The sequence below is a fragment of the Onthophagus taurus genome, chromosome 5, assembly GCF_036711975.1.
Source record: "Onthophagus taurus isolate NC chromosome 5, IU_Otau_3.0, whole genome shotgun sequence".
Classification (NCBI taxonomy): domain Eukaryota; kingdom Metazoa; phylum Arthropoda; class Insecta; order Coleoptera; family Scarabaeidae; genus Onthophagus; species Onthophagus taurus.
In genome coordinates this window covers 4,771,444-4,795,222 of record NC_091970.1, presented here as the reverse complement: position 1 = coordinate 4,795,222, position 23,779 = coordinate 4,771,444, and the positions used below count along the sequence as shown (strand labels likewise).

The window sequence follows — 23,779 nt, the reverse complement described above, 5'->3', positions numbered from 1 at the left end:
GAACTGAACTCGTGTTGCCGTATTCGCCGGCTTTTTGAATGAATGAATCTCGGTCGTCTCTGTTCTCCCCCACGAAACCACCTTCCTCGTCTTTATTTTTTTTACCAAGTACAAGGAGATTAAGCCCTTCGCGTAAAACCCACCACAACGATGTAATCAACTACATACTTTACGTAAGAATCTCGATTTTGAGCTTTATTTTAATCCAAATTTTTTTTAAAATTATTTTTACACCTTTGTTTGTGCGTTTGTGTGATAACAACGTACGTTTTATCACGAAACCAATGAAAATAGGGTTTTTAGAACTCGTATGATTTTATTTATTCGGTGACAAATAATTTGACAGCTCATAAATTTGTTATGTAAGGTTATGTTCATTATCTGAAGTAATTCGACTTTTGCACCAAACGCACGATTTTATCCCATTTTTAGATAAATTCAATAATTAATTCCTTGAAAAAAATTCCTTAAAGAGGTTATCGCTAAAAAAAATAAATTAATTATCTCTTTAGCTGTAACGATAAAAAAGACATCAAATTGTCTATTTATAACCTCAAAAGTTCGACGATTTTGACGCAGCAACTAAATAATGGGCTGGGTTAAATAAAAACTTAAAAATTACCTTTCCCAAGAAAGATATAGATTAACTCTGAATGTGTTCCGATAAATCTTAGTCACAACAATTAGAAACCAACAATACTCCGGTTGTAAAGCAATAAATAATGTGTACTTGAGCGTAACATGCTATAAATAAATAAAACGGTGTTTAAGAATCGAATCCTTCCAAAACTTCTTAAAGAGACAACTTTGAGTGATTTACAACCGTTTGTTATAAATTCTGGAGGAGTTTACAGCGTTTTAGGTTTTTCAAGAAGATGTATTTACGTGGTTTGTTAACATAATCAAAAAGCTACCGGAAAATAAAACAAGCTTAAAGATTAAATGCGCAGAAGTGGAAAATTAAAACCTTCAACCTATGAACGAAGGATCCCCGTTCACGATGTGGGCGTTCCCTAAAAAGGTACATCAGGCACATCCCTCTATTGCGTCATCGGCGAATTTCTACCAGGATAACAGAAAACGGGGGAGAAAGCTCCTAAAACCCTGCAGGAAGCTTCATTAAGGTATGCAACCCAATACGCAATAAGTTAAATTTATTTTTTTTTAAATAAAAAACGAATAAATTATGATTTAGGTTATAAAAAGTGAAATAATTTTTTTTTGTCATTATGTTAAATTAAACAATAAAACTTAAATAACATAATTATTATTTTTTGGTGAATATGCAACCCAATTCCCTTATTTAACATAAATGAATATAGCCACAGTTGTCATTAAGTAAGATGGTAAACGTCAAAAATTCCTAAAAAGCTTCACCTTTATCAATATATTATAGATTTTATTGTCACTCGTAAATTAAAACGCGTATTTAAACAAATTCAGCACAAATTAGAAACCGAAACATTCCAAAAGTGGGTTAAAACCGTTGCGAATTCCCCAAAACCACCCCTAATTCTAACCACATTTTTTAGGATCGTTTTGTTTTCGACTCTTAAAAACTATTTACATAATAACTAAAAGGTTATAAGATCAGTGCAATAATTGATGTTTCAAAAAGAAAATGCCCATGTTTTTACTAAATAATGTCCCCGTTGAAGACATAGTTACCTACGGAAGATACTACGAAGGCGAGGCGTTCGAAAATAGCCACTTTTTGTCCCCGCTGGCCAGCTTTAAGATTAACCATGAGGAAGCGCAAAGAAACTCGTATCCGAATCAACGCAATCAAAACGAAAATCAAGAAAAAATGAAACAATACAATTGTTCTAAGTGCGGAAAAGTATTTCTTTTTAAACATCATTTGGTGGCGCACGAGAAAACCCACAACAACATCAATATTTTTGAGCCCTCACAAACTAATGATAAACCAAAACCCCCGCCGGAAGCCAAACCCCGACCGTATGTTTGTCAAAAATGTGGAAAATCGTTTTCGTTGAAGCATCACTTGACATCGCACGAACGTACGCATCTCGGGATTCGACCCCACGCGTGTGAATTTTGTGGAAAAACTTTTACACATAAACATTGCCTTAATACCCACTTGTTATTACATTCTAGTGAGAGACCTTATCATTGTGGTGAATGTAAGAAGAGGTTTACGTTAAAACATCATTTATTATCACACGCAAAGGTGAATAAATCATTAAATTAAATAAATTACTTTATAGATAAATTGTTTGTAGGTACATAATCGAGAGAAACCATTTAAATGCGTCGATTGTGGATTAGCGTTCGCATTACGACGGCATTTAGTAACACACAGTAAATTTCACGCGGGGAAGCGACCCTACGTTTGCGAAGAATGCGGGGAGACCTTTTCTCAAAACGATCAATTGGTGATGCATTCGAGATTTCACGGCTCCCTCAATTCGTACGTTTGCAACGTTTGCGGTGATACATTCACGAGAAAATTCGAATTGGTTACCCATCAAAAGATCCACGGAAAGTTACCACACGTTTGCGAAATTTGTTTCAAAGAGTTTCTTCAAAAACGAACTTTAATCGCACACATGAGAGATCACTCGAAGAAGATTTCTTTGTCTTGTCAAGAGTGTGGATGTGTTTTTACCACACAAGAAGCCTTAGCGTTTCATGTAAAAGTCCATACGACAACGACAACGGAAAAACCAAACCATGAATACCCAAATATGTTATCGAATAACCAACAACAACCGTTCATTTTTAATAATTGCGATAGAAATAATTTTAATTTAAATAAACTTCATCAGAATGCGATCAAAATTGATCCGACAACGACAACCGGGAAAGGGACTTATTGTTGCCCGGAATGTAATTGCGGTTTTTATAGTGAAGAAGCTTTAACTTTACACAAAAAACTTCATTACGGAGACACAGCTTTAGTTAACGATATTTGTACGTTAGCAACTAATATTCAAAGGGGAAACTTAACCAACCCGAATTTAATGCCTGTTAATGTAAATTTAACCAATTCGCATAAAAACACTTTAAATCACCATCATCCGGAACAAAAAGAAAAGAAATTTATTTGCGAACATTGCTCGAAAGGGTTCGTTGGTAAACATGGCTTACAACAACATAGACGGAGACACCCAGATGGAACTTGTGTTTTAAAATCGCACGTTTGCGCCACTTGTAGTAAAGCATTCCATCAAAAGAATCATTTAATACTTCATGAAAGGCAACATATGGATTTAAAGGGAAGAAATAATAAGCAAACAGTGATTTATTCAAATATGGAACCAGTTAAGGTCGGGGAAAATCAATTTAGTTGTGAAGTTAAAAGGGAGCAATTGCATGAGAATAAGAGTGATATTACTATACAAAATTTGAATTAAATTTTAATTAAAATTATATAATTAAAAAGAATTGAGGTTAAGTTAACCGTATTTTAGGTTATGTGTCAGTTGTCAAAAATTAAATGGTAATCTCTTTATGGAAAAAGTTTCTTTTTAAGGAATTAAGTATTTACGTCTGTGAAAAGTTTAAATAAAACCGTGTAGCATTTAAGTATCCGTAAAATGTGTAAGTAAAAATCATAACAGTTTGTAAGGTTCTAATTTTTAAGTACCGATAAGTACATTGTAGGTTTGTATGTTTAGGTGAGATAAAAAAAAACCAGTAGATTTGTAGTTGAAGTAAACCAGGCAATCGTTACGTTAAATTATTATTATTTTCGCAATTTTTTTTGAGGAAAATGTTTAAACAAAAAAAAAATGATGTGTTTAGATGCTTTTATTATTTTTCTCATAGTTTCTAGAGCAAAATAAAATTAATTAATAAAATTATTAAGTTTTATTTTAAAAATAATCGAATTAATTCATAAATTAATTCAAATTAATTAAATAAACAAAAAGTGGCGCCATCTTTCGGTCGGTTTGATAAAGTCGGAGAAAAATTGAAACGCGCAGTTCTGCGCAGTTCAGTATCGTTTCGTTTTTCTCATCGGTAGGTTGTCGATGAGATAGTTCCGTCAACGCTTTAGCTATTGTGTGAATGTGCGCGCGCGCGTGTGTGTTGTGGTCGAATCTCCGTCTTGAAAACAGCTGATTTTTCGCGTTGAAGAAAACCCCGACGTAAAAGGTAAATCTTTTCGGAATCTGTTTCGATCCTTCGCGACAAAGCGCATCAAATCGTCGTTTAAGTAATCGACAACAACAACATTAGTTCCTTTGTTTTCATTAAAGGTGGGTGCCATTTTCATTTAATTCCGTTTTACCCCGCTTTTGTTTATAAACAACAAAATCAAGACTACTTTAATTTTTTTTTTACCTTGAAATTAAATGTCTTATTAGGTTATGTTTTGACGTTTATTTTTTTTTATTTTAAAATAATTTTTTTTTAATTAAAGTTTTTGTTTTAAATAAATAAAAATTAATGACTAATTTATTAGTGATTAATTATTGTTGGAATGGATTGGAATGGAGAGTGGTTCTCTTTGTTATTGCAGTCAGCTGTTCAGGATGCGGGGACGGTTTTAGAAGCGGACGTACGTTTTAGTGGCTCTTGGTTCCTGTGGTTCAGCGATTGAACCCGAACGTATGCGATTACTTGACGAAGGTAGATGACCTTTTCTTATTAAGCCCCCTTCGTCCCCGGATTGTTGAACCTTTCTGCGGCCGCTGGCTGGTGTCGTTTCGTTTGGGTCGTTGTTCGTCGTCGTCTGAACTCGAGTTTTGTAACTTTTGTTGTTTGTTGTTTTTTAGGAGTCGTTCACCATCCCTCGAGTGAGCCTTCGTCTACATCCTTTGTTTGAATCTTTTATAAAAAACATATTGAGTTTTTATCTCAAACTTTTGTATTTATAAACAACTTAATAAGTTAGGGGATTTTTAAATTTGACAATTGGTACCCCTTAATGTCAAATAAGACATTTCAATTTTTTGACGTTTTAAGTTTTATAAAAATCGTGATAAAAGTGTTTATTTAGATTTGATTTCAAAATATTATTGCTCGTCACGTTATCTATGTGTTTATGTTTTTAATTTTTTTTTAATCCATTCCGACGTGGAGAGATCGTATTATTTATCAGACGACGCACTACGTTTTATGCTGACCGCTAAGTGTGTGTTTATCGAGTTCGTTTAACTTTTTTTATTTATAGAAGTGCTCCGTGAACGCTTTATTTTAAATCTTAAAACTATCAAAACAAACACAAAGAAATTTTCTTCTCCGTTTAAATGATGCGTCAAAAAGCAACAAAGCAAAAATTATTTGTTAATATCCGCGTTATTTTTTTAATAATAAATAATAAAAACATCAAATGATAACACTTACAGCTGTTTAACAAAGATAACAGAAGCTTATAATCGGGTGATAAGCTAAAAATTCTTTTTATCGATAAATTTAGACGGAAATCGTGTTAGTTATTGTTAGTTATTGACAAAATAACAGGTAGTAATAATTGTTTTTGTTTAATTAAATAAAGAAATTCTCCTTTATTAAAGCCATTTTTATTGTTACAGAGCGAAGGATAAAGGAATTTTTTCATGGTGATTCGTTTCGATTCGTGGAAGTGTTATTCCTCCAAGCGGGTGTTTGATGAAAAGATGGAAAAGTGACCAACCCCCACTTTAAAAGGGGATTAAAGGATCTAAACGATTTTTTTTCGTACAAGTGAGTAATTTAATTTAATTTTTTTTATTTTGATTATGGGTTTTTTTTGATTCGGAAAATTTGAGTGTTAAATTGTTTTTAATGAGAATTTATTGATAATAATTTGTTTTAGACCGAACGAAGCTCGATATTATGTTGTGGTGCCCTTGAAATTTATACGCAGTTATTTTTATTTTTTTTTTTTCAAGAATAATCAAGCATTACAAAACAGTTATAAGGAAGAAAGAGGTTTTTTTAATAATATATAGTAGTCATTATATCCTTTTAAGATTTATGTGTACTTTATTCTCCATAAATAGGGAGTATAATATACTGTTTAATCTGAATCTAATTTAAGCGGCAAGCGAATTGGTGACTTAAATTCAATGCTTGGTGCTCATTTTTCAAAGTAGCATTCACATAACGTGTGGAGAAACATGTAACAATCAATATCATTACTGTTCTAAGTCAATATGACGAAGTTAAAAGACCAAAAAGGTTATAGTTTGTTTATTTAACATTTTGCAAAGTCAAAGTATATCACTTTGAACTTTAGGGGTAATAGATTTCAAGAGATGGCGCTGCTATATTTGTATATTTCCTATAACAAGAGATAAATATAGCTTCAAGTTATAACCTTCCCTGTTACAAACACAACATCTAGTTTGACTGGTGTGAAGTTATCCATAAATCCCAGCAATAAACTTAAAACATTAATAATTCCGTAACCAATACGATTTGGGTAACCAAATTTCACACACAGGTCACTCTTACCCTCAAGAACAGCTAACCACCCCCATTTGGTAAAAAAAAAATTTTTCAACCCTCACCCCCGAAAAAGGGATGTTTTCGCCCTGATGGGCACCTTCGAATTAAACGAAATTCTACCACATAATAGAACACACTTCTAAGTATTTTTATCAATTTTCAAAACACCGTAAGCCCTAACGGTTTTCGAGAAAAAAAATCAGTATTATAAACCGCGGATGGGACTTTAGGGGTGAATTTGACCCCGTTGGGCACCTTCAAAATTGATGAAATTTTAGGATGATTTAGAGGATGCCTTTAGCAATTGAAATCAACCATCCAAACACCGTAAGGTATAACGGTTTCCGAGAAAAAAAATGTGTTATTAGACACTATAGGTACACAGCGCGGCGCGGACTTTGGGGGTGAATTTGACCCCGTTGGGCACCTCCAAAATTGACGAAATTTTAGGATGATTTAGAGGATGCCTTTAGCGATTGAAATCAACCATCCAAACACCGTAATGTATTACGGTTTCCGAGAAAAAAAAGTGTTATTAGACACTATAGGTATACAGCGCGGCGCGGACTTTGGGGGTGAATTTGACCCCGTTGGGCACCTCCAAAATTGACGAAATTTTAGGATGATTTAGAGGATGCCTTTAGCAATTGATATCAACCATCCAAACACCGTAATGTATTACGGTTTCCGAGAAAAAAAATGTGTTATTAGACACTATAGGTATACAGCGCGGCGCGGACTTTGGGGGTGAATTTGACCCCGTTGGGCACCTCCAAAATTGACGAAATTTTAGGATGATTTAGAGGATGCCTTTAGCGATTGAAATCAACCATCCAAACACCGTAATGTATTACGGTTTCCGAGAAAAAAAATGTGTTATTAGACACTATAGGTATACAGCGCGGCGCGGATTTTGGGGGTGAATTTGACCCCGTTGGGCACCTCCAAAATTGACGAAATTTTAGGATGATTTAGAGGATGCCTTTAGCAATTGATATCAACCATCCAAACACCGTAATGTATTACGGTTTCCGAGAAAAAAAATGTGTTATTAGACACTATAGGTATACAGCGCGGCGCGGACTTTGGGGGTGAATTTGACCCCGTTGGGCACCTCCAAAATTGACGAAATTTTAGGATGATTTAGAGGATGCCTTTAGCGATTGAAATCAACCATCCAAACACCGTAATGTATTACGGTTTCCGAGAAAAAAAATGTGTTATTAGACACTATAGGTATACAGCGCGGCGCGGATTTTGGGGGTGAATTTGACCCCGTTGGGCACCTCCAAAATTGACGAAATTTTAGGATGATTTAGAGGATGCCTTTAGCAATTGATATCAACCATCCAAACACCGTAATGTATTACGGTTTCCGAGAAAAAAAATGTGTTATTAGACACTATAGGTATACAGCGCGGCGCGGACTTTGGGGGTGAATTTGACCCCGTTGGGCACCACCAAAATTGATGAAATTTTAGGATGATTTAGAGGATGCCTTTAGCGATTGAAATCAACCATCCAAACACCGTAAGGTATTACGGTTTCCGAGAAAAAAAATGTGTTATTAGACACTATAGGTACAGATCGCGGCGCGGACTTTGGGGGTGAATTTGACCCCGTTGGGCACCTCCAAAATTGACGAAATTTTAGGATGATTTAGAGGATGCCTTTAGCGATTGAAATCAACCATCCAAACACCGTAATGTATTACGGTTTCCGAGAAAAAAAAAAGTGTTATTAGACACTATAGATATATAGCGCGGCGCGGACTTTGGGGGTGAATTTGACCCCGTTGGGCACCTCCAAAATTGACGAAATTTTAGGATGATTTAGAGGATGCCTTTAGCAATTGATATCAACCATCCAAACACCGTAATGTATTACGGTTTCCGAGAAAAAAAATGTGTTATTAGACACTATAGGTATACAGCGCGGCGCGGACTTTGGGGGTGAATTTGACCCCGTTGGGCACCTCCAAAATTGACGAAATTTTAGGATGATTTAGAGGATGCCTTTAGCGATTGAAATCAACCATCCAAACACCGTAATGTATTACGGTTTCCGAGAAAAAAAAAAGTGTTATTAGACACTATAGATATATAGCGCGGCGCGGACTTTGGGGGTGAATTTGACCCCGTTGGGCACCTCCAAAATTGACGAAATTTTAGGATGATTTAGAGGATGCCTTTAGCAATTGATATCAACCATCCAAACACCGTAATGTATTACGGTTTCCGAGAAAAAAAATGTGTTATTAGACACTATAGGTATACAGCGCGGCGCGGACTTTGGGGGTGAATTTGACCCCGTTGGGCACCTCCAAAATTGATGAAATTTTAGGATGATTTAGAGGATGCCTTTAGCGATTGAAATCAACCATCCAAACACCGTAAGGTATTACGGTTTCCGAGAAAAAAAATGTGTTATTAGACACTATAGGTACAGATCGCGGCGCGGACTTTGGGGGTGAATTTGACCCCGTTGGGCACCTCCAAAATTGACGAAATTTTAGGATGATTTAGAGGATGCCTTTAGCGATTGAAATCAACCATCCAAACACCGTAATGTATTACGGTTTCCGAGAAAAAAAAAAGTGTTATTAGACACTATAGATATATAGCGCGGCGCGGACTTTGGGGGTGAATTTGACCCCGTTGGGCACCTCCAAAATTGACGAAATTTTAGGATGATTTAGAGGATGCCTTTAGCAATTTAAATCGACCATCCAAACACCGACCACGGCTTCAGAGAAACAATTTCGTTATTAAATTGTACACGTATGTAGAGCAGATAGTAGGTGCCTTTAGCGATTTTAATAGATTATGAAAACTGCGAAACTCTTAATATTTCATGGAAAAAATAAATTTTGTTAAGAAAGGCATTTTGTAGTTTTATGGGCTTTTAGTCGTTACTGGCAAAGGGTAAGAACTCCGCCACGTGCAGTTACAAAAGGCGCAGGTATTAAGGAAAAAATATGTCCATATTTTTTGCATTATAAGTGCATTCCGGGAAAATAGTTGCCGACTTATTCGGTGTTGTTTTAGAGCGTCATACACATTTTTTAGATTTTGCCCGAAAGGTGAGGAGTAAACTTATAATATATAAAGATTCCTCAGCTATTGCAGAGATCAGCTGTTCTAGTTATCTCTTGTTAAAACCAGTGACCAGTGAAGATGTCGACGAAATTACTGTTTTTGGGCGATAGTAATTTTTGCCGAATGCTACGTACTAGAACTAACTACAAAGTATTTGTTCTAACAGATGTGAAATTAATTCCTACTAATGGTATATATTTTAGGACGACAACCAAAACAGTCAAGCAACGGAAAATATTTCCTCGACTTAGCAGTAGGCGGTCAAACAATACTAAAACTTTTGCGGCGCGCAAAGTGTATTCCAAAAACATGTTACCCTTGGTTTTGTGGAGATATTGTTGAACGTCATATCGTTATAATGATAAGAACTAAAGATATACTCCATAAAACATCACCATCCCAACTGAAGTCCCAATATTCTCACCTCTTCCGCTTCCTTCTTTCCTTAAATCCTAAAGGAATACAAATTTGCACAATTCCTCCCTGCAAAAACTTCGAGTCTGTGAACGTAAGATATTATAACTTCTCTATCATGCTATAAATAAATACTCTCCATGCCTTTATAGGAAATCAATCATTACATTCGACGGTTTTGTGCTGAAAAGCAAATCAATTGTACCGACATTGAAGCAATTGTTAACAGAACCATGATGGAAGGGTAACAAAACGTAAAAATGTTTCTTTTCTTATGTATTTAATACAAATTTCTACACAGGGATGGCATTTACTTAAATGAACAAGGGTTGGAAACGGTCTGGAACGCGGTAGCAAGTAATTATAATCATATTCTCAATCCATTACACAATTTAATTATAAGTAAAACAGACCATTAATATAATAAATTTCTTTCTCTATCAAAAGTTTTTTTTCTATCAAAAGTCCGCCCTCCAAATCATCCTAAAATTTCATCAATTTTGGAGGTGCCCAACGGGGTCAAATTCACCCCCAAAGTCCGCGCCGCGCTGTATACCTATAGTGTCTAATAACACATTTTTTTTCTCGGAAACCGTAATACATTACGGTGTTTGGATGGTTGATTTCAATCGCTAAAGGCATCCTCTAAATCATCCTAAAATTTCGTCAATTTTGGAGGTGCCCAACGGGGTCAAATTCACCCCCAAAGTCCGCGCCGCGCTGTGTACCTATAGTGTCTAATAACACATTTTTTTTCTCGGAAACCGTAATACATTACGGTGTTTGGATGGTTGATATCAATTGCTAAAGGCATCCTCTAAATCATCCTAAAATTTCGTCAATTTTGGAGGTGCCCAACGGGGTCAAATTCACCCCCAAAGTCCGCGCCGCGCTGTATACCTATAGTGTCTAATAACACATTTTTTTTCTCGGAAACCGTAATACATTACGGTGTTTGGATGGTTGATTTCAATCGCTAAAGGCATCCTCTAAATCATCCTAAAATTTCGTCAATTTTGGAGGTGCCCAACGGGGTCAAATTCACCCCCAAAGTCCGCGCCGCGCTGTATACCTATAGTGTCTAATAACACATTTTTTTTCTCGGAAACCGTAATACATTACGGTGTTTGGATGGTTGATATCAATTGCTAAAGGCATCCTCTAAATCATCCTAAAATTTCGTCAATTTTGGAGGTGCCCAACGGGTTCAAATTCACCCCCAAAGTCCGCGCCGCGCTGTATACCTATAGTGTCTAATAACACTTTTTTTTTCTCGGAAACCGTAATACATTACGGTGTTTGGATGGTTGATTTCAATCGCTAAAGGCATCCTCTAAATCATCCTAAAATTTCGTCAATTTTGGAGGTGCCCAACGGGGTCAAATTCACCCCCAAAGTCCGCGCCGCGCTGTATACCTATAGTGTCTAATAACACATTTTTTTTCTCGGAAACCGTAATACATTACGGTGTTTGGATGGTTGATATCAATTGCTAAAGGCATCCTCTAAATCATCCTAAAATTTCGTCAATTTTGGAGGTGCCCAACGGGGTCAAATTCACCCCCAAAGTCCGCGCCGCGCTGTATACCTATAGTGTCTAATAACACTTTTTTTTTCTCGGAAACCGTAATACATTACGGTGTTTGGATGGTTGATTTCAATCGCTAAAGGCATCCTCTAAATCATCCTAAAATTTCGTCAATTTTGGAGGTGCCCAACGGGGTCAAATTCACCCCCAAAGTCCGCGCCGCGCTGTATACCTATAGTGTCTAATAACACTTTTTTTTTCTCGGAAACCGTAATACATTACGGTGTTTGGATGGTTGATTTCAATCGCTAAAGGCATCCTCTAAATCATCCTAAAATTTCGTCAATTTTGGAGGTGCCCAACGGGGTCAAATTCACCCCCAAAGTCCGCGCCGCGCTGTGTACCTATAGTGTCTAATAACACATTTTTTTTCTCGGAAACCGTTATACCTTACGGTGTTTGGATGGTTGATTTCAATTGCTAAAGGCATCCTCTAAATCATCCTAAAATTTCATCAATTTTGAAGGTGCCCAACGGGGTCAAATTCACCCCTAAAGTCCCATCCGTGGTTTATAATACTGATTTTTTTTCTCGAAAACCGTTAGGGCTTACGGTGTTTTGAAAATTGATAAAAATACTTAGAAGTGTGTTCTATTATGTGGTAGAATTTCGTTTAATTCGAAGGTGCCCATCAGGGCGAAAACATCCCTTTTTCGGGGGTGAGGGTTGAAAAATTTTTTTTTTACCAAATGGGGGTGGTTAGCTGTTCTTGAGGGTAAGAGTGACCTGTGTGTGAAATTTGGTTACCCAAATCGTATTGGTTACGGAATTATTAATGTTTTAAGTTTATTGCTGGGATTTATGGATAACTTCACACCAGTTCTAGTTTGACAGAAAATGTGACTTGGAGGTTGATAACCAGAGCCCGGACAGTTTAGGAAAATTATCCTAAAACGCCTCCCACTCCAGTGTCAATATTCAATCGAAGCGTGCGAAGCTGTCGGATATGTCATACCTTATGTCACGAAATAAATTATAATTAATTTATTAATTATAAATTTAATAAAACCAAAAATGAATAATTCAGTGCGTATTTTTATATTATTTTTATTAATTCATTAATTAATGTTGCACTGCAAGTTCTTCGCTAAGGTACGCTCATCACTCTTCGAAATTCAATTTTGAAGAGTAACTTAAAAGGTGTCAAAAGCGACAACAACGTACTTACGTCGTTGTCATGGATTCGTGTAGAGGGGCGCACTTTTCCTAAACTGTCCGGGCTCTGTTGGTAACTATTAGTCTTAGTGAGGTTAAGTCTGGATAGTATGGGCATGCACAGAGCTCATTTTTTCTGCTGTATTTTGAAGACTATATCACTTAATTAATAGCTTAAGGATGTGTTACAAAAGAAGTTAAAAATTGCTGAGATTGTTGCTGCTGTACACATGACGGAAATTACGGTATAACAGAAAGATGTACTTATTTTAGACCCAAAATATGTTACTGCAAACACAAAAATTCAATTTTTTGTCAAACCTTACAGCCCAAATCAAGTCTTGGCCTCCTTGATGTTTCGCCTCCAACCGACTCGGTCTTTCGCCACTCCTTTTTCTTTGAATCTAACGGTTTGGAAGATTTCGGTTTGAACACCTACATTGATCTGCCAATGATGTTAACTTCATCTACGTATACTTGGTTATCAAGATTTTATTTATATCGACTTCGGTACTTCAAATAACATAGAGTTATGATGTTTTGGGTATAAACATAATCGACCTTTCAAATCCTATGTGGCATAACCTTACACAACATTGTTTACGTAGAGGTCATTGACCTTGTTTCAAAACTGACCTTGCTCAACATTTTACCTGATTGTGCGAAATTCAACTTTAAATCCTTAATGTTACGAATAAAAATTAAATTGACGTTTTTTAATATTAATTGGCGTCAAGAGATGGCGCTAATTTTGAAATTGAAATTTAATTTTTTTTAATTAATTTTTTATATTCACATATTGATAATCGATTTATCACCTTATAAAGCGAAGCTCGTTCCCATTATTTTATTTACGAGTCGGTCGCGTTTTCCAAGTTGCAGCTTTTAAGTTAGCCCTCGCGGTGCAAGCCCCCGTTCACGAAACGATATTGAAATATCGATTGTGTGTCGGGTTTTGTTTGTCACAACGACGACACTTTTGTATAGGCGACGGTGCTACAGGTCACGGTCCTAACATTTCCCTCCCCTTATCATCATCATCATCACCACCATTATAATCATCATAACATAACAATAATCGCAGATTGAATAAGATTTTCGATTCTAAACAATAACCCAATTTCAAAAACAGAACTGGAGCAGTGTGTCAGTTTCCTTTGGATCGAACGGAATTAAATGGATCGCGTTTTCGAAATGGTTTAAAATTAAAAATAATTAAGTCCTTGACATTACCATTTTTTTTATTTTCCTGCATTAAACGGAAAATGTAAATTAAAAGATTTATTAATAAAAAGCTGTTAGAATTAGGTTTTAAAACGCGCTCATTCCGTTTAATTCTAAAAATAAATTTGCGAAATAAATAAACAGACTTTAAATTCTTGGATGTTTGAGGTAAAACTGCCAAGAAAAACTTGTTTGAAAAAAATTCTTTTTCATGAAATAATAATCGGAATCGATCAATGACCTTTTTAAAAGTTTCCTCATCGACTCTTTTATTCTTAATCTTTTTTCTCTCGAATTAATTAAAAATTAATTTCGCGTGTTGTAGCAAAACAACTCCTCGTGTATGAGTATATAAAAAAAATAATCTCAGAGTTTCCTAACACAACGGTTAGCTAATCAATAACCTCGTAATTGCGCTAAAAATAAAGCCCCCACGACCCAAAGACCACCACAACATCGTTTGTTGGGATCTTGGGAGTTGAAATTATTTTTGAAATAAAATTAAATTCGAATTTTCTTTTTGTTTTAGGTGGTAAAGTCACGTATGGCCGACTCCTGCGTCCAAGACCAGGATGGTAAAGACATTTCAGGCCTACTTACCCCAATGCCACCGTACTTACTCGTGTATACACTGCCGAGCGCATTTGGCCAATCACGACGAGTTAATTTCAAAGGTAATTTATATTTATTATAGATATACAGTGAATTTCACTTAAGATTCAATATACAAAAATATATTTCCATAGAAACCAGGCTAATGCTCCCAAGACGGTTAAACCCGAATGATTCTAGTTCTCAGTCTAGTGTTAGTTCTAGTTTTACACTATCACTCGGGTTTGGCCGTGTTGAGAGACGTGCGGCTAAATCCGAATGTTCCTAGTTCTAGGTCTTGTGTTAGTTCTAGTTTTACACTAGCACTATCACTAGAACTAACCAAGTTTAAATTGACATTAATACATCAAAACACAATTTTTATTATAAAAACAAATAATTTATGAGGTTAAGAAAAAATAACCAAAAATTACCAACCTTTTTTTGTAACTAAATTAATTTTTAAACTAAATAATTCGACTAATTAATTTAATTTCTTACTTAAAACTTGATTAATTAATTCATTTATTTTAATTAATCGTTTTAAAAAATGTTTAATTACTAAAATTTAAGTTGGTTTTTTCGTTTAACATTTTGAGGTTACTTAAAAAAACGTTTATATAATTTATATTAAAAAGAGTGTTTAAACCTTTTAATCACTCGATGTGTTTCGCTTCCAACGTTTTGATTAATCAACGATTTCCTCCAATAAATAAAATTCGAGAATAATCATGGTGAGTTTATTTTTAAATCGAAAAATTGCGTTTGAATGATTTTTTTAGTTGTACTCAATTTATTATTTTAAAATTTAAATTAATATTTAACTTATTAACGTGACGGATCAAAAATATTTATTATAAAAACAAATAATTTTTGAGATTAGGAAAAAAAAACTAAAAATTACCAACTTTTTTAATAAGTTTAGAGTTAAAAAAATTTAAATTGGTATTAATTTTTTCATTTCACATTTTGAGGTTAAAAAAGGCATCAATATCGATAAAAATGTAATTATTAATAAATAATTATTAAAATAAATTTTTTTTCTTTGTTTTAGTCATTCCAAGGAAGTCAAGGTCGCGCTTATTTGTTCAATTCTGTGTAAGTACCAGTCGGGGGGGAGGGAAGATAATTTCCGTATACATACTTTTCTATAGCTATTTGCTAAATCGATAACTCAACCTTAAACGGAATAGTTACCATACCGGCTCATACATTTCACATTTACGTATAGAAAGCAAATAACATTAATTTTTTTAGCTTAACTAACTTTTTCGCCTTTCCTCCTTTTTCCATCGACGCAATTTCAGAGGCGTAACCCCGTTTTACACTACACGTTGTTGCACTTTAACGCAACAACTTACGAAACGTTTCTAAACCGTAACGCGAAATGAACATTCACCGGGTGTTGTAACGAAGCTAAATTTAAAATAATTTGATTTAGCTTTTGATTTTTGTTTAGGGTGAATGTAGGTTGTGGTCCAGCAGAGGAAAGAGTTCTATTGACGGGTCTTCACGCTGTTGCAGATATTTACTGTGAATGTTGTAAAACGACGCTCGGATGGAAATATGTAAGTAAATTTTTGAAATAAAATTTATGTTAAACGAAATATTTGAAGGAACATGCTTTCGAATCGAGTCAAAAATACAAAGAAGGCAAGTTTATAATAGAATTGGCCCATATGATTAAGGAGAACGGTTGGGACTGACGATTTTGAAGCCGTTCGGGTCGTTTTCTCAACAATTACAACCGATGGCCGCCAATTGTCTTCATAAATCCGACAACAACAACTATTACTACGAGTTTATGTGTAAAAAGAACGTTTTTTAGCGTAACAATCGATGACCACGTCCCTATTGTTGTGTTGTGGTGGTGGTTAAACGAGTTTCATCAATCTTGACAACGTCAAATTTATCGATTAATTCGATTTTATTACTTTTGAGAAAACGTTTTAGTTTTTTCGAATCATGAATTATTTTATTCGATTTTTAAAAATTAAAAAAAGGACCAAAAAAAAGGTTTTGTTTGCTCAAAAAATAGAACAAATTAATTTTTTGAACAATTAACAATAAATCCCTTAGATTTTTTTTACTATGTAAACGTAGTGATGAAGTGATAGCACCTAGTTTAATTTTTTTTAATTAATTTTAATCATTATATTTATCTATAGTATATTATTATAGATTGATTTAAAAGAAAAAACCAACCCAACTTTTTATCTCCTTATATTTAACAAAAAACATCGTATTTTCGCTACAAAAATAAATCAAACCCAAGAAAGAAACAACTAGAATCTTCTAAGCGTTCTAATCACACATTTTTAAATTTTTCGCAACAACAATTAATCGATTAATTAAAAAAAGTGAGAAAGAGAAAGATGTGTGTACTTACCGTTAGTAGTTTTGGGTGTATGTTAAATCATGATGTTGTGATCTGTGTTAGAATGAGAACATGTGCTGTGGTATTACATCTGTGGTAAAAATAATTAGAGAAAACGAAAAAAAAAAAATGTCAAGAATAATAAAGATTTTAAGAAAATAAAAATATTTAAAGAATGGTTGAGTTATGAATAAGAATAAAGAAACTGGGGGAATCAATAGATGTTAAGATAACGTTAAATAATTTAATTTATCCAAAGAACGCTCCAAAATAAACAAATCGGGTAATCATAAATCAATTTGTTTAGGTTATCTGTCAAAAAAGAGATGTCAATCCTTGACATCTCTGAAATTAGCCAACAATAATTAAGGTTGGTACTAAATAATTTATGATTATTCGATGACACAATTTAAAAAAAATCACATCCTAGAAAATAACGATAATAATAATAATAATACTATATTTATTTACTAATAAACATGTAACATATTATCATAAACGTATTTGGGGTTATTTCGACGATGTGTATCTTATAAAAACGGGATGACAGCGTTTTAAAAAAAAATCTCATCGATGTCTTTATTATTGTAATTATTCAAATGTCATACTGCCAGTAGCGCATAGAATTAAAAAAAAAGTATAAAACTGTCATTTTATCAAAATAAGGAATGATCGAGTTAAAATAAGTCCACGTTTTAAATTAAAAGGAAGAATAAATCGCAAAAAAATCGTTGCACTTCTCTTTGTTGTTAACAACTACTTTTAAAACGACTGTAAGTTTATTAAAAATAATAACAAGGTAATTTATTTAAAATTTTTTAAGTTTTAAGTGAATCGTAGTGATATTTAGTGAGCCCTTTTTGATTTTATGAACGAACAAACAACACCATGTGACATATACGCAGTTTGCATTATTAAATATTAAGTAATGAGTAATTTTGTTGATTTATTTACCCGGTTTCTTTTAATTATTAAAATTAATTATAATATTTAAGGCGCCATCTATTATCGTGCAGTTGTACTATAATTTGTGCTGGTTGCCTATCTCATAAAAATAATTTGTTGCATTTTAAATTTTTTTAATTAAAATATCTTTTGAATTAATAATTTTTTTTAAAATGGCAATGTTTTTGTAAAGAAACTTTTATTTGAAATATTTACTATGCAATTAATTTATGTCATTTTCCGTAAATTTCGTCGAAGAATTTTACCTTACAGTTTACCTTACATTCTTAGTTTCTCGGTTAGTTTTGTTTAAATAAATAAATTTCCATTACCTTTGAAAAGAATTTTTTTTAAATTTTTATTAGGATTAGTTACAACCACTTTGAAGTTAATAAAGTAATATAATAAATATTACTGTTGGAATAATAATAAAGAAAATAATTTGAATGTTGGGCGACATCTGTTGCCCAATGGCGGAATTAATTGGAAATTTGCAAGAGTTTTCGATTTGAACCGTTAGTTCTGGTATCGAATGACGGATGTCGCCAGATTATTATTATTTTTGTGTTAGGAGATATAATACAATAATAAAAATTGTTGTAAAAAAAATTTTATTTCTTCCATCTAATAAACAGATAAGTTTACATTTAAATGAACTCAAATTATTATTAATTAAAAACATAATAGCTTGAAAAAATTATAAACACAAATTTCATATCCATGTCTCTTGCCAAATTTGTCCTATTTTAAATTACCTCCTTGATTTGATGTGCTCCTTGATGTCGTGATGATCGAGGAGGTATTTCTCAAAGTATGAGCAGGTAAAATTTTTGACTGGTTAATTAGCGACATCTACTATTCAGTGGCCCAACTAATAGTAAAGACAGGAAAGAAATCTTTTCTCTAATAAAAATTGACTTCTTCGATAATAGATGGCACTTGACATTTTTTAATTAAAACAATTGATTAAGATAAGATTTTTTTATATTTATTTAATATTTAAAAATATTAAGAGTATTAAAATAAAAAATGGGGTGTAGCACTGTAACTATGCAGAACTAACAGTATACCTAGAACTAGACTCATTTGGGTTTAGCAGCACGTCTCTAAAGATGGCTAAACGGCCAAACGGACATTCATGATATACATCATAGACATACACAGATATACGTTTTAACGACCGGCATAACCCAAAAGTTTCCAGTTTTATGTTAGGTACTTTTCAATACCTATTTTTTCCTAAATAAACAATGAATTAAGGGTGCCAACTTAATTTTTTTTTAAAGTTTTATAAATTTCGATCAAGGTTTATAGAACATAAGGTTACCTCATTCCCTATGCCTCTGTAGTATCGATTACCCCGCAAATTGACGTCACTGGTTCGATACAGTCAGAATAAAAGATAGCCTATACGTGCCTATACTGTGGTACAGTCTATATAAAATATTTAAACCTCGCATCGTGTTGTGTTGTTCATAGAACCAGCTACGTCACTGACCCACCTTGCCTCTCAGAGGAGGAGAATCGGTATTGGGTAACCTTATGTTCTATAGACCTTGATGTTAACCCAGAGGTTGAATGTGTTATACATGGATATGTAGGGGGAGATGTTTGTTTTCTAGGAACAACAGCGGAAGGGATGGAAAAAAGCATATTGTGCATGATTTGGATAAATTTGTTCGAAATGATTAGAAAACAGAAAAAAGATTTATTTTTATGCAACTTGAAAATAATTAAACACTCTTTATTATTAAACACAACCTCAAAAAAGGAAAAACCCCTTTTTCTTTCCGATTCATAACAAATCGAATCTAATAATTAATTAAGTGACTTGAATCTATTAAGTATTAAAATTTATTAATATAAAATTTTAAGGCATTCAAGGTTGTTTTAATTTTAAAGAAATTATGAGATTTTGTACTAGTTTCTTTTAAATAAAGTATTTATTTACAAGAGGCATCACAGATTTCTTCATTTCTTTCTTAATTTTACTTCAAATTTGATTTCGAGATCTTAAAACAGATATAATTAAAAAATCAAAAAAGTGAGGTTAAAAATTTAATCAGGTACTTAAAGCAACTTAAGAAGAAATTTATGGCAATTTTCTTTGGTAAAAAAGGTTAATAATTAAAAAAAATTAAACTTTAAAAAAATGTAACGAAAAAGAAATGAATAAACTAATACAAAATCTCACGACGCCCCATCGATTAATTCCCCGTGCACTCTAAACCGATACAAACAAGTATAATTGGGATTTCCGTGGTTTGAGAACACTTTTAACTCGACCAAATCAAAACCAACGTCACCATCAGCGTCCACCGCGAAAAATTGTAACGATTTCCCGTTGTTTAAATACCGATATTTACCTAAAAGCTTCGCATCCAAATCGTTTTCATTTTTTAATCCATAAACTTCAAAATCTTTAGGAGCTGAACTTATATTGTCGTTGGGGGCCAATTTCACGGAGACGTGTTCCATGCTGAATCCGGAAATTTTTACAAAACCGTACAATTTAATCACTAAGAAACCGGGGAAATTTTGAAACGACCAACATTGACCCGGGTTATTTCCGGGAGTAATCACAGTTCTCGGGGTGTTCGACGGATACCAAATCGGGATTCCAAACACCGAAATAACCGCGGTTTTTGGGTGATAAATTTGAGTACACCTCGTCGAAATAATATAACCCCCAGCTGATTCCATCGCGTAATCAACCAACCCGGTTTTATCAGCATCGTAAATTGATAAGGTATCGGAAACGATTTTTTTAATCCGATCTTCATCGATATAATTTGATGGTGGCGAAAAAGTTATTTCTTGATTTGATTTTAATAAAATAAGCTCGTCTTTAATCTTTTCCGAAACTTGATCCATCACAAGTTTGAGGTTATGCGATATTGAAGTGTCAAAATTTGATGTTAAATCACTAGTTAAACCATCGATTTTACTTTCTAAATCATTTTTAGCGACAAAAATACTTTTTAACCATGCCTCAACGTCATCTTTACTCAAAGTCTTTGTATTTACCCCGAAAAAATCTGTTAAAATTTTTTGAACATAACCTTCAATTTCTAATAAAGATCTCCGACAACACTTTTTAATATCAACCGAAATCTTTTGGTTCATCCTGATAATCTCTCCTTGTAAAAATGAGTTTCCTCGTTTCAAACTTTCGACTTCATCGAGAAATTTATTCATTTTGGATTTTAATTCTTCTTCATAAACGAGATTTTTTTTCCCCAATTCTTCGATTAACGATGGTTTTAACGAGTTGACTGGGAAATCTTCGGGGATTATTAACCGTTGGTGGTTGTTTTGGGATAACGTTGATACCCACGATGTTAATCCGGTTATTATTGCGTATAAAACCCACAACCCTGCAACCCAAATTTTCTTCATAATTTTGAATAGTACACAAAACTTTGCCTTCCCACCCAAATTACGCTAAATCGCTTATAAAAATTTTTTATTAAAAAATTAATTTATTAAAAAATGTGTAAAAATAGGAATGAATTATTATTTTGTTAGCCTTACCGATTAATCTGTTGTTAGTCACAAAAAATACACAAAAACTAATTAATTTTATTTAAACATATACATAACCCAAAAGTGTTACCAACATAAAATTATAAAGAAAAAAATAACTATTTTTTTTAATGTCAAAAAATGCAACAAATTTTAAAATATTTGTTCAAATTTGTATTTAGTTGTTAAAATAATTAAATAAAAGCACACTCAAATTGTATTAAAAAAAAATTTATAATTAAATAAGTTTTAAATGTTTCTAAAGTGACCAAAAGCTCGACTAGCGTAATCTGAAAGTGAATAATAATAAGCAGAGGCAATACGACCGCAATTTGGGTGGCAGGGAACGCGAAAACTGCTTAAAAGCAGCAATAAATAAAGTCCTGAAAAGGACACAAAATTAAATATCTTTAACATAACCTATTTGTAAATAAATTAATTGCAAAAAGAGAAACTCACCCCCGAAAATGATTAAAGGAAGTAAACACAAACTTAAAATACCATATAGTCTCCGATCATTGCTAACGTTCTTCTGCAAAATCCACGTATCCCAAAGCATAATCCGACTGGCCATCCGATGGAAGATTTTCGAAACATAAAGACAACTCCGTTGAAAATTATTATACAAATACAACAATGGAAACAATAAGACTCTAGTTATCTTCATAAAATAATAAATGAATTTTTCCATAAACACAGATGAAGTTGCAACTCCCTCATATTTATTATTATTTCCAAAAAGCACTTGCGGCTTAACCTTTCTCTTAGCAAAATGTTCTTCGGTACTCGTTTCTTTATCAAAAACCGTTTTGTCTTCAGCGAAGGTGTTCCGAAGCGATCTTCGACTCATATTTGGCATAACCACAACGCCTGGAGCCAATTCCACGCGATCCTTTGAATGTCTCGAGTACGTATAATCCGTTTTTGGATACTTGCTGTAATTTAAAAAAGAAAATTAATTTTAATACAACCACGAACGAAGTTTATTTAAAACTGACCTTACCCTACTACTTATTGCGTAAGTTTTAAACTAAGAAATAAAGAATGAGGGCTGAGCGTGTTAATATAGAAACCTCGAGGTAACTAAAAATAAAATACGCAAACACTACGACGAAGAAAACGAACGAAACGAACTTTAAAAATAAAATAATGATGTAACGGAATAAGATGAAAAGAGATGAATGAGGTTTAAACTTGTTATTGGGGGGTAAAAACGATTTAAAAGGAATTTAAAAAAGTTGTTTTTAAAGATATTTGTGGGTTAAGAACGATTTTAAAGAGGATTTTTATTGAAAATATTGAAAATGTCAAATTTGACAGGTTAATTTAACATAACCTAAAATTTTTTTAAAATTATTTTAAATTAAATTAATAAAGAGTAATTTAATATTAAATTTTTGTACTCATTACCAGAACACAAGATCAGATTCCACTCACAGATAAAGTTTCCAAAATCAACAAACCGGAAATTTTTCCGACAAAAATACTTACTTCCAATACTCTCCGGCTTCTTTATATAATTTTAAAGCTGAAATTTCCCCGTTGCCGTTAATCGTGGAGGAATGAGCCAGCTCTTCCCTAATTAAATTTTTTGTGTTATCGGCAACAGGTTCACCTTCTTCCGATGAATAATCCGATGTGATGTATCGCTTCTTTTGAGATCGTATAACTTTTTTTGTTTCAATGGAACTATTTTCAATAATTCTAGAATAAAATAAAAAAATATTAATACAAAATTAATTGTAATAATTTATTTTACCTTTGAGATCTTCTCAAAGAAGGGGTATTTGATCGAGATCTGGCTCTAAGATCCATTATCTTAGGTTATTTTAAAAGTAAATCTGAAAAAAAAATTAAAGTTTATTTAATTCAGCTTCTTTGATTCAAGGAGTACGAAATTCTAATTTAGACCCCTCCCCAACAAAGCTTCTGTCCCACATGTATCACAAAAACCTTCTATATTTAGAAAACGTTTTATTTTCGGCCCATTTTGGAGGTTAAAAACATCTCCAACAATAAACGACGAATTCAAACACTTCTAATGAATAATACATCACAAAAACACTAAAAATAAATGCATTATAACTCACCTTGTTTTTAATAATATAAAAACTGTAAAATTAAACGTGTTAAAGCCGAAAAATCGACGCGTTTACACGATTGACACGATTTAACTGTTACTCGTGGACGGGGTACCGTTTTGAAAGAAATATATAACGGTGACGTCAGATTATTTAAATTAATCGAAAATAAAAACGGATTTGTAACGGTATTAAAAGGGTTTAACGATTGTTTTCGTTTGAATGAGAGTTAAAAGTGAGAAATTGACGTCTTAATGTCAAAGTGGGAAACGTCATTCTCTAAGGAGGTTAAGAAATTTATTTATAGATGGCGCTAAATTCTTAATTTATTTTTTTTATTTATAATTTACTTTTCTTCTCTTTAATTGTTATGAGAGCT

General features: G+C 33.3%; 3 protein-coding genes across 8 annotated transcripts; 2 read left to right on the top strand and 1 right to left on the bottom strand.

Annotated features, from left to right (window-relative positions):
- Nucleotides 1–1,329: 1,329 nt before the first annotated feature.
- On the top strand, nt 1,330–3,824 carry LOC111426253 (zinc finger protein 615-like). Of its 2 annotated transcripts, XM_023060701.2 has the most exons (3): nt 1,338–1,472; nt 1,533–2,191; nt 2,244–3,824. In XM_023060701.2, exons 2-3 carry the CDS (start codon nt 1,622–1,624, stop codon nt 3,375–3,377), a joined length of 1,704 nt encoding a protein of 567 aa, XP_022916469.1. In that variant the 5' UTR covers nt 1,338–1,472; nt 1,533–1,621; the 3' UTR covers nt 3,378–3,824. The 2 variants fall into 2 exon arrangements, with proteins under 2 accessions (XP_022916468.1, XP_022916469.1); XM_023060700.2 differs by having other exon boundaries at nt 1,330–2,191.
- A 143-nt stretch (nt 3,825–3,967) lies between these two features.
- On the top strand, nt 3,968–17,785 carry LOC111426326 (Yippee-like). Of its 4 annotated transcripts, XM_023060818.2 has the most exons (7): nt 3,979–4,226; nt 4,490–4,599; nt 5,505–5,655; nt 14,411–14,555; nt 15,527–15,570; nt 15,932–16,040; nt 16,089–17,785. In XM_023060818.2, the coding sequence occupies exons 4-7, from the start codon at nt 14,454–14,456 to the stop codon at nt 16,176–16,178; spliced, it is 345 nt and encodes a 114-aa protein (XP_022916586.1). In that variant the 5' UTR covers nt 3,979–4,226; nt 4,490–4,599; nt 5,505–5,655; nt 14,411–14,453; the 3' UTR covers nt 16,179–17,785. The 4 variants fall into 4 exon arrangements, with proteins under 4 accessions (XP_022916584.1, XP_022916585.1, XP_022916586.1 ...); XM_023060816.2 differs by lacking the exon at nt 4,490–4,599 and having other exon boundaries at nt 3,968–4,226; XM_023060817.2 differs by lacking the exon at nt 4,490–4,599 and having other exon boundaries at nt 3,969–4,122.
- Nucleotides 17,786–19,482: 1,697 nt separating this feature from the next.
- On the bottom strand, nt 19,483–23,704 carry LOC111426243 (klaroid protein-like). 2 transcript variants are annotated; one of them, XM_023060686.2, is made up of 5 exons: nt 23,410–23,704; nt 23,079–23,160; nt 22,811–23,023; nt 21,779–22,254; nt 19,483–21,171 (listed from the first exon to the last, which is right to left on the bottom strand). In XM_023060686.2, exons 2-5 carry the CDS (start codon nt 23,132–23,134, stop codon nt 19,985–19,987), a joined length of 1,932 nt encoding a protein of 643 aa, XP_022916454.1. In that variant the 5' UTR covers nt 23,135–23,160; nt 23,410–23,704; the 3' UTR covers nt 19,483–19,984. The 2 variants fall into 2 exon arrangements, with proteins under 2 accessions (XP_022916454.1, XP_071052330.1); XM_071196229.1 differs by lacking the exons at nt 22,811–23,023; nt 23,079–23,160; nt 23,410–23,704 and adding an exon at nt 22,318–22,469.
- Nucleotides 23,705–23,779: the final 75 nt, after the last annotated feature.

What these genes read in the sequence shown, in the direction of transcription:
- LOC111426253 (XM_023060700.2), top strand. Translation starts at nt 1,622, where the DNA reads ATGCCCATGTTTTTACTAAATAATGTCCCCGTTGAAGACATAGTTACC. An exon ending in ATTTATTATCACACGCAAAG is followed by an intron (nt 2,192 to 2,243) that starts GTGAATAAATCA and finishes AATTGTTTGTAG; the next exon opens with GTACATAATCGAGAGAAACC.
- LOC111426326 (XM_023060816.2), top strand. Translation starts at nt 14,454, where the DNA reads ATGGTAAAGACATTTCAGGCCTACTTACCCCAATGCCACCGTACTTAC. An exon ending in GCTTATTTGTTCAATTCTGT is followed by an intron (nt 15,571 to 15,931) that starts GTAAGTACCAGT and finishes ATTTTTGTTTAG; the next exon opens with GGTGAATGTAGGTTGTGGTC. An exon ending in CGACGCTCGGATGGAAATAT is followed by an intron (nt 16,041 to 16,088) that starts GTAAGTAAATTT and finishes AAATATTTGAAG; the next exon opens with GAACATGCTTTCGAATCGAG.
- LOC111426243 (XM_023060686.2), bottom strand. Translation starts at nt 23,134, where the DNA reads ATGGATCTTAGAGCCAGATCTCGATCAAATACCCCTTCTTTGAGAAGA. An exon ending in TCTTTGAGAAGATCTCAAAG is followed by an intron (nt 23,024 to 23,078) that starts GTAAAATAAATT and finishes ATTTTATTCTAG; the next exon opens with AATTATTGAAAATAGTTCCA. An exon ending in GAAGCCGGAGAGTATTGGAA is followed by an intron (nt 22,255 to 22,810) that starts GTAAGTATTTTT and finishes TTTAAATTACAG; the next exon opens with CAAGTATCCAAAAACGGATT.